Source organism: Silene latifolia, chromosome Y (genome assembly GCF_048544455.1).
Source record: "Silene latifolia isolate original U9 population chromosome Y, ASM4854445v1, whole genome shotgun sequence".
Lineage (NCBI taxonomy): Eukaryota > Viridiplantae > Streptophyta > Magnoliopsida > Caryophyllales > Caryophyllaceae > Silene > Silene latifolia.
In genome coordinates, this window is record NC_133538.1 from 385,198,163 (window position 1) to 385,208,089 (window position 9,927).

The window sequence follows — 9,927 nt, forward strand, 5'->3', positions numbered from 1 at the left end:
CCAAAGCCTTCTTTCTTAGGTTCGTAAACCCAAAATTAGGACTTTCCAACTATAGGATCCCAATCCTTTTAGGTTCATAAGCCTTCAAGTTCCCCAAACCAATAGAGTTCCTATACCCAACCTTCGGTTTACCCCTTAAGTTGAACTTACTTTAGGCCTCCTTCCCGTCAATGCTTTCCTTTAGGGTCCCATACCCTAGTACAATCCTTATATGTCCTTTAGCTCTTACCCTTAGCTCCCATGCTCAACCTTAGCTCCAACGCAACTCCGGAAGCATCTCGAGAAGAAGTCTCAGGTACGGTCTCTTCTTATGGCTGGCGAGCCTCCTTACGTAGTCTAATGGACTTTAAACGACCCTCCCCGATAGTCGACAGACTTTAAAATGTTCCCGACGACAGGTCCTTGGTTCAGACCCCTTGAGCCGCCTCGCGTCGCCATAGTCGTCAGGTTGTAATCTTCGATTGACCTGATGGCTATACTTTGACTTTCGCCTTGTCCAAGCCTCAGTCAAAGTGGGGGCTCTGTAGATGCCTCATTTCTGCACCTCCCGCAAACCACCCGGTGATGATTGGGCCGCATGTTTGATACGCGGAACGATTTGTGACAATTTGTAAGATTATCGTCAAGTGATTGCTCAAATATTAATGTCTACCTCATGGTTGTCATCTACGTCCCGATACGGTCGTTTTGGCGATAATTAGAGTACATTCGAGTCCTGGCCTAAAACCGTCTCCATTTTCTCGATAACCGTTAAATCCCGAGTCGGAATGTTCTCGGGATGTTCCAGGATATTTCTATTCCATATTTCACAAATTTTATCTTTTGGTAAATAAAATCCCGTAATATTCATATAAAATATTAAGGAAGATCGAATTATTTCCGTCCTACCATAACTCAAACGCGAAATCTTTCTTCAGGGAGGAAACCTCCCGGAATAGACGCAAAGCAGTCTTTGCGCCTCTTCCAAGAGACGCAGTGGCTGCTGCGCCTCTTCCCATGCCCTTTTCTGCGTATTTTTCGTATCTTTTTCATATCTTTCCGAGATTCACTTCCAAAGAGTCTCCGAAACCCTAATTCCTTCACGTGATTAGTATAAATAGGAGCCTTCGCTTCTCATATTTCTCACGCGAGTGTCCGCCCTTCTCTTCTCCCTTTGCATTCTAGACTTTGTTCTTACTTATTGGCGCCTACGTGCTTGAACTTTCGACCACGTAAGCTCGGATCTTTCCGGGTACCAGCCTCTCCGTTGCATGACCGACCAATTTGACCAACTACACAATAATCAACTTAATTAATCAATCGTTTTCCTCTTACGAGGGCACTTTCTTTGCATTCGCGTCGAGCATCACTAATCGATATCTTAGTCCTTCTCGTTTCGTCAACATGTAAGTCTGAGGGTGTAAATTCCCCTTTTATTTATTGTATTTTACTTTTTGTATCATCAATTGTAAGGTTTACGTCGAAAATACCATTAAAATCGATTTCTAAAACCCTTTGTTAAAACCTGTTTTTGCGGATTTCCAGTAGAAAACCGTCGAGAAAGGACGCAAGAATCGCTGCGCCTCTTGAAGGAGCGCAGTTCTGCTGCGCCTCTTCGTGAGGCCGCCAGCCTCGCTTCCTTTCTTCTTCGTTTGTCCTCTGTAATTCGTGTTCAAATTCTTTCTTTTGCTTGCTTCGTCTGTTAATTCTTCGTCTTAATATCATAATAATTCCACATGTATATTATTCATCGTCATTCTCATGTTTAATTTGTCATAGATCCGACTTAAATCCCTAATAATCCGATGTTTGCGGGTTTTTTTCATTAGATTCAATTCCAGGTTGTAGAGATTCAATTTGTTCATATTGAGTTTCTGGGATTCGTCTTTGATATAGTTTTTATCTGTTTATTCACATATTCGTCGCATATTCGTCATTAATCCATCATATCTAACGTAGTTAATTGATTTAATTCGTTTGACTCATTAATATTTTTCACTTCTATCATTATTCCATCATGTAATTAATCCGTTTGTATCCGTCTCATTCATATTTTATCGTTTTTATGACCTATTCATATGTTAAATAACGCGCTAATCACTTTCATCCGAGTAAATAATTTAATCGATCATCAAAATCACCAATTAACATTAACGGCTTGCAATTACGGCTTCACAGCCAGAACTGAGCCAAGGAACAGACGCAGCGTCTGCTGCGCCTATTCCAAAGGACGCGACTCTCTGCTTTGTTCTGGCCGAGTTAAATGTCCCTGAACTCCGTTTCTGCCTTGACCTAGTTTGTTTAGACTACGTATTAATCAACTATTAACCATATTATCACCTTCTGTTTTGTTCGTTATTTATTCTTTTATCTCTTTTTCCGAAATTATCCGTTTTAAAGGTATTTTCGACATAAATTGCCTGTTCCATTGTAATTATTGTAATTTTCATTGTTGTAATTCATAATTATTGTATTTCTTTCTTTGTTTGTATGCTTTCACATGTAAATGAGCATTAAATCCTACCTCAACCCAATTGTATGCTAATTACGTGTCAACCGACTTAGTCTAATTCTCACATGCTAGGATTAAAACTTGGATGTTGCATTGCATGCATATAGCCGACGATATATCAAGTACGAATAACTTCCCTAATCATTAGTAGAGGCCGCTATCGAGGCGGGCGGGATTAGGTGTTCGATCAAAAGAGCTTCCTAATACGTACCCTCACCCCTTACTCCAGATATCTGTGAACACCCGTGTTCATTGGCATCCACGAGAGTCATTCTAGACATAGAATGCTAAGGGTAACGATTGCTTAGTGTTCATGTCACTACTTTGTGTCTTGACATGACACGAGGTATTCGAACGGTTCCAATTTCCCATAAAAATTGGTGGCGACTCCATACAAAATGCAAACGCTTGCTTCGTTTTCACCAAGCGCCCCCGTGGGCGGCCCGCTGTCCACAGTACCCTACAGGCAGACTACTAGTTTGCGTCAAAAACTACTTACTCGAGAGAGTAAGCCCTACTCGATAGAGTACCCAAAGACTCATAAAATCGTAGTATTACAGTTATTTGGTTTTGAAATTCATTATAGGACTACTGCTGTTGAAAGGCTGTTGTACCACCTTCCGGATGAGCAGCCTGTTGTTTTTTATGATGATGATTTCATTGACGACGTTGTAGATAAATCATCAATGGGAGTATCGCAGTTTTTGAATTGGATGGGCTGCAACAGTTCTGAACAACGGGATATACAGGATGCAAAAGAATTGTTATATTGTCAATTCTCAACTAAATTTGTTTGGAAGAAGAAGGAGCGACAATGGAGTCTTAGAAAAAAAGGGTTTACGATTGGTAGGTTGGTTCACGTCCCACCGAACTGCGGAGAGCTGTATTTTATGAGAATCATTTTGAATCACGTTAAGGGGCCCAAGTGTTTTGAGGACATCAGGACCGTCGACGAAGATGTCTGTCCGATATTTAGAGAAGCGTGTTACAAATTGGGCTTAATTGGTGATGACAGAGAGTATTGATGCGATAAAACAAGCTGCGGATTGGGGGTCTAGATTCTTCGGAACCTTTTTTTGACTTTATTACGGTCTAGTACTTTGTCTATGCCGACCACAGTTTGGGAAGAAACCTGACAACTTCTTTCCGATGATATCCTTTATAGGCAACGCAAATTTCTTAAAAATCCAGGTTTGTCTTTTATATCACTCTACATTTATGGCTCCCTTGATTAGAATAAGTTTTTAATAAAGGGTCATTTGTTTACTTTTTCACTCTATCTCTCATTATATTTATACTTCTCCAACTTCCATTTGTCGATCAATAATATATGCACCTTTTTTCCTATATCGGCCTTACAACTGACTGATGAAGAGTTGAAAACTTATGCTCTTATGGATATTGAAAATTCTCTTCAATTAAATGGGAGTAGCCTAACTAGATTTCAAGGCATGCCTCTTCCAGATTCTTCAACAACGTCACACCATCGAAACATGTTAGTAATGGATGCATCGTCGTACGACAAACAGTCACTTAGGGAAGAAAATGAGCGTCAGCTATCTTCAATGACTGATGAACAAAGGTCGGTGTACAATGAAATAATAATGGACGTTGTTTTAAATAATGGAGGAGGGGTGTTCTTTGTTTATGGATATGGCGAAACTGGGAAGACATTCATTTGGCGTTCTTTGTGTTCTGGCAAAAGAAGTAAGGGAGAAATTGTTGTAGCAGTTGCATCAAGCGGAATTGCAGCAACCTTGATACCTGGTGGTGTAACAGCTCATTCGAGATTAAGCATTCTGTTCAACGTGAATGAGGATTCTACTTGCTCTCGAATTAAGCCCGGTAGTGATTTAACTGAACTTTTGATAAGGGCCAAACTCATAATATGGGATGAAGCACCTATGACTCACAAACATAGCTTCGAGGCTGTTGATAAAAGTTTGAAAGATGTAATGCGCGTTGTGAACGAGAAAAATGCCGAATTACCGTTTTGAGGTAAGGTGGTAGTATTCGGGGGAGATTTTCGCCAAACTCTACCGGTTGTCTTCAAAGGAAGTAGAGCAGACGTTGTGCGTGCATCTCTTTGTTCATCGTATTTGTGGCCTTCCTGTAAGGTAATTCCTTAATTACCATACCAATATATATGTCTACCAACGTTATTAGTTACTACGGTTTTAAAAAATTAATTATATAAATATGATAACATTTGAATTTGTCCAGGTGCTTAGACTGACAAAGAACATGCGTTTGCAAGGTGGAATGACAAGCGACAATTTTGACGATATAAGGAAATTCTCAGAGTGGATCTTGGAAATTGGAGATGGTTTAGCGGGCGGTGAAAATGACGGGGAAGTCGATCTACAATTCCCAGACGACTTACTCATTCAACATGTGGCAGATCCGATTGCATCAATAGTAAATGTCACGTATCCGGATCTACAAAACCAGTTGTGGATCCCAGATTACCTCCAAGAAAGGGGAATCCTCGCCCCTACTCACGAGATAGTTGAAGCGGTAAATGACTACGTGTTGTCAAAAATCGATGAGGATGAGGTTATATATCTAAGCTCCGATGAAGTTTCTAACGATGATAGAGGCATGGGTGAGCCTGACCTTCACTCTACCGAATACCTCAATAGTATCAAATGTTCCGGACTCCCGAATCATCAATTGAAGTTGAAGGTCGGTGCTATGGTGATGCGTCTCAGGAACATTGATCAATCACGCGGTTTGTGTAATAGAACACGATTAATTGTGACTGATTTAGCGTCACACGTGATTAGATGTACGTTTTTAATAGGTAGTCATAAAGGTGATCACGTGCATATTGCTCGACTAACACTGACTCCATCGGATACCAGTAAATTCCCGGTACGTTTTAGCAGAAGGCAATTCCCCATCGCGGTCCGTTTTGCCATGACTAAAAGTCAAGGACAATCTTTATCTCAGGTCAGCATCTACCTTCCAAGACCAGTTTTTAGTCATGGACAGCTTTACGTAGCGATTTCCAGAGTTACAAGAAAAGAAGGTTTGAAACTTTTGATTTGTGATAGTAATAAGGTTACATCAAATACAACAACTAATGTAGTCTACCATGAAAGTTTCCAATATTTGGAATGATATTAGTCTATTTTCGTTAAGTCTGCAATTATGTTTCTTCAATTTGATTGTAAACCCTTTTCAAATTTGATAATTATTTCCATTTTATAACGATATTTATAGTGTTTGCTTTTTATTATTTCCCATACATTGCATTTATTATATATTATATATTATGTTTCATGTTACAACACCGAAATTGTGCGTTAATATCACAAATTTAAAACATGTGCAAGTTTCAATCCCTTGCAAATTTAGCACGTGTTTTACTCTATTATCAAAATAAAAGAAATAGAATATAAAATATTAATATATACTCCCTCCCATTCATAATAAACCTCCCCATTTCCTTTTTCGGTTATTAACAAAACCTCCCTATTTCCTTTTTTGGTAAGTGTTTGTGTGGTCCAAATTTAATTGTATGGTGGGGTAGTGTATTTGTGTGGTCCAAATTTAATTATATGGTGGGGTAGTGTGTTTCCTTAATTTTTGTGCCAAAATGAAATGAGAGGTTTATTGTGAATGGGAGGGAGTATTACTTAACATTTTTTAAATATTTACAGGGATTTCAATGACTAGTTTTGGTAAACTGAGAGATAACGGAGTGAAAGAAAATAACCGCAACATTTCAACAAAAACCCAAAGCATGGAACGTGGTCACGTGGAGAATGGAGTAAACATTTCTACTGCATCAATCTATCTACGGAGTACTAGTTTGAAGCATATTGAGTTCTGACAATAAATATTTGACTTGTGCTCACAACTAAAGTCGTTGCTGTATTCTGTAATTATTCAAGTTTTTAACTTAAAGATGTGAGTTTTGAGTATAAATATACTCTCCGTGAGTTTTAAATTTTGGAATGATTCCGAGGACATAAATCAATTTTTTTTTCTAAATTCTCTATGATAAATGTTTATCACTTTGTAAAACTTATCCCACTTTAACTTATTTTGAATTATGAATATTAGTACATAAAGTTTTAATTACAAAACTAGTAGTTTTCTACTCGAAACTACAATTTCGTCTAAAATATACTCCCTCCGTCCCGGTCAATTGTTGTCCTTTCGTTTTGACACAAAGATCAAGGAAAGAGGAAAAGGCCAATAACTAAATGACAAGTGGAACAAATTGAATGAGAATGGTCAAATTACTCATCAAGTTCATTCTTAAAATAGAAAGGACAACAAATGACTGAGACACCCTAAAATGGAAAAGGACAACAAATGACCGGGACAGAGGGAGTATGAGCTAGCGATTTAAAATCATGAGTTTACAACTTAAAGTAACAAATTTGCAAGATAAAAGCCAATCAATCCAGATTGGAGTTTTTCCATGAATAATCAAATGTTATCAAACAAATGCTTTTAAGAAAATTATAAATTATTACTGTATGAGTTTTCAACTTAAAACACCGTACATATTAATTGTCTTAACTTTAGAGTTCACACTATTTTTTTTTTTTTTTTTTTTTTTTTTTTTTTTTTTTTAATAGCACTACCTTTATCATCTAGAAACCTCAAAGTACTTTTTCCACTTAAAACATATAATCTCAAGGTGTTGACAAAGTGCCTAAAGTTTCCAAGGTTAAAGTTTAAGTTATCAGCTAATATAAAGGCCTTAGTTTTCAATTTAAAATGCAAGTCTTTCAACTTAATGACAACTGAGTTCATAAGTTTAAGTTGTCAATTCTAATCTTAAAATCTGATGAATGACACTTTGCAAATATAAACTCACATGCAAATATGATGAGTAACATCCGCAAGCGTAAAAATTCCATGAACATTGTACCACTAATCGAATAAAATCTTCAATGCTAGTTTTCAAATAATAAAATCTCAAACTAAGCTGTGTTTTTTGAGTTAAAGACGCTACATTTGACCATTCGAGACGTAAAAAGTTAAATTGGACATAAATACATCTTTGATCTACTCCGTAGTTCATACAAAGAAAATACAAGTTTTTAAACTCTATTGTTGGACTTTGGGTGCTACTACCAAAATTATTGACATCGTTTATACAAAGAACATGTAAAGTTTCAAATTCCAAAAATACTAGATAATCAGTACATCTTCGAGACCTCAGCTCCAGTGACCTTTGAGATCAATAAATCAAGATCACAAAAATAATGTTACATAGATTCATAAGATGTTCCAGGATGATATCTTCTTGCTCAACTTCGGCCGTCAACCAACTCTGCATTTCAAACATTTTTAAGGGAACACTAATTCAATAAAAATATCAACCAACAATACGAAATTTTACCGATAGATGACTACAATTATCAACAATTGTTACACTGTGGACTAAATTGAAGAAAGTCCATTAAGCCTTACAAAATTAAGAGTTATAAAACCAACGACAATCGTGGAGAGAGAAAGGGAAAAAAACCCCGAAATAAAAAATCCCCAAATCAAAATCGATTGATCTCGCTGGCGACTTCTCCGGTCGTCTTTTTAGGTCGCCGGCGAGGCTACTACAACCCTTTCCTTTCCTTTATTGATTCTCACCACCATCCGGTGGCTTTGTAGTTCGTGATTTTTTGATGGTCATCCGGTTCGTGGCTTTGCAATCAAGGTTGATCGTTCTTCAATTGTGTGTCGCGTCTACCATCTTGTGGTGCGATTTTCTTAGACCGCTTTGTCGTCGCTGATTAACGGTCCACGCAACACCACCGATGACATCGTCTTCTCTTTTATTGTGTTTTTCTGTTAATTAGTTTTTTGTATGTTTAATAAGGTTTTCCAGTTTTTGCTTGGTTTTCCATTTCCGATTTACTGTCTTAGTTACTGTCTTTTGGGGTGGTTTTCGTTTCTAATCGTCTTCGTAGCATCTGTTTTGTTGCTCTTGCTAGGTTTGTTGTATGTGTGCATACTTCCATCTGTATGCAAGCTTTATTGAGTTTTCAAGCTGTTTTGGAAGTTAAGTGTTCTATTTGATCGTCATCTTGAAGTTTTTTCTCTCCTTTCCGGGGTGGGTTTTCGGTTTGCTGGAGTGCTCGAGTTTGGGTCTCAAGATTTTGTAGAACTATGACTTCCATTGAAGATTATCAGAAATTTCTCGAAGCTTTTGCGTGTGCCCATGTTAGCGATGGGTTTATGGAGAATGATGGGGATAAGATGTTAAGCTATTTTATGAAAATGCAGGGGTCAGCTCAGATAGCTTTAGCTGAGGTGAGGGAGCTTAAAGATAGGGGAAACTATTTTTTTAGGCAAAAAGACTTTGATATAGCCGCAGCTAGGGGAGAGTATAGATCAGATATCTGATCCGAAACCGATTTCGGATCGGATATCCGTATCCGAAACTCACAAATTTCATTATCCGATATCTGATCCGAAACATTCGGATATCTGATTTTTAGTATCCGAAAATTTCGGATCAGATATCCAAATATCCGTTATCTATCCGAAAAAAATCAATTTCAGAATTCAAAACGATAACTTTCATCATATTTTAATATCCAAAACCAATTTAATATCCAAAAATCGATAATTTTCATTATCAATTTCAGAATTCAAAACCATTAATCAATTATAGATTAAATATTCAAGTGTGTTGAATATGAACAATCAATACATGCTCAACACAGATGGTGATTCGATTGCTGAACTCCGGTGGTCCGCGGTTGCTGGGCTCGGTCGATTGGTGATGATGAGCTCGGTTGATACGGCGTCGGCGTGCGAAACACAGGGCAACTTGTTGACTTGTTGCTGATGACGACGGAGTCAGGTCTTCTCCTGGTTGGAGATGCAAGACTGAGTAGCGATGACGCCTGGATTGAGGAGTTGGCTGCTGCTCGTGGTTGATTTTGTTGCTCCGATGGTGGTTGGGTGGGTGTGATGCTGATGGGATGGTGGTTAGTGATGACAGAGATGAGAGGAAGGAGAAGAGGGAGGCAGATGGGGAACAAAGTAAAGAGGGATTAAGGGATTGAATTTTTAGGGTTTTGTATTGGGTTGGGTGAATGGGCTTTATTACGTCAAAAACAAAGACCCACATCCATCCAAACAACCAAAATGAATGTTTTTTTACTTTTGGTTCGGATACCGGATATCCGAAATTTTGAGAGCTGATATCCGATATCTAATCCGTATCCGAAAGTTTCGGATCAGATATCTAATCCAAACTATTTTTTGGATCGGATATCCACTTTTTCGGATCGGATCCGGATCGGATATTGGATCAATTCGGATAATCGGTTTTTTTGCTCAGCCCTAGCCGCAGCGTGCTACGATGAAGCTTGTAAACTGCTTAGTATAAGCTTGGGAAATAGTGGAGGTGAAGATATTCAATCATTATCTGACCTTGCTATTTCCCTTATTTCTAATATGGCTAC

The 9,927-nt window shown here is 38.1% G+C and overlaps 2 protein-coding genes across 2 annotated transcripts in view; both read left to right on the plus strand.

Moving 5' to 3' along the window:
- LOC141632003 (uncharacterized) overlaps positions 1-3,516 on the plus strand; it is a 31,234-nt gene extending 27,718 nt beyond the window's left edge. Inside the window, exon 4 of the mRNA XM_074444600.1 lies at positions 3,078-3,516. Within this exon, the coding sequence (XP_074300701.1) occupies positions 3,078-3,516 (439 nt within the window). The remainder of the gene's footprint in view (positions 1-3,077) is intronic.
- A 477-nt stretch (positions 3,517-3,993) lies between these two features.
- On the plus strand, positions 3,994-6,329 carry LOC141632004 (ATP-dependent DNA helicase pfh1-like). The gene is made up of 4 exons (XM_074444601.1): positions 3,994-4,443; positions 4,715-5,222; positions 5,295-5,522; positions 6,157-6,329. The coding sequence occupies exons 1-4, from the start codon at positions 3,994-3,996 to the stop codon at positions 6,327-6,329; spliced, it is 1,359 nt and encodes a 452-aa protein (XP_074300702.1).
- The last annotated feature ends 3,598 nt before the right edge of the window (positions 6,330-9,927 follow it).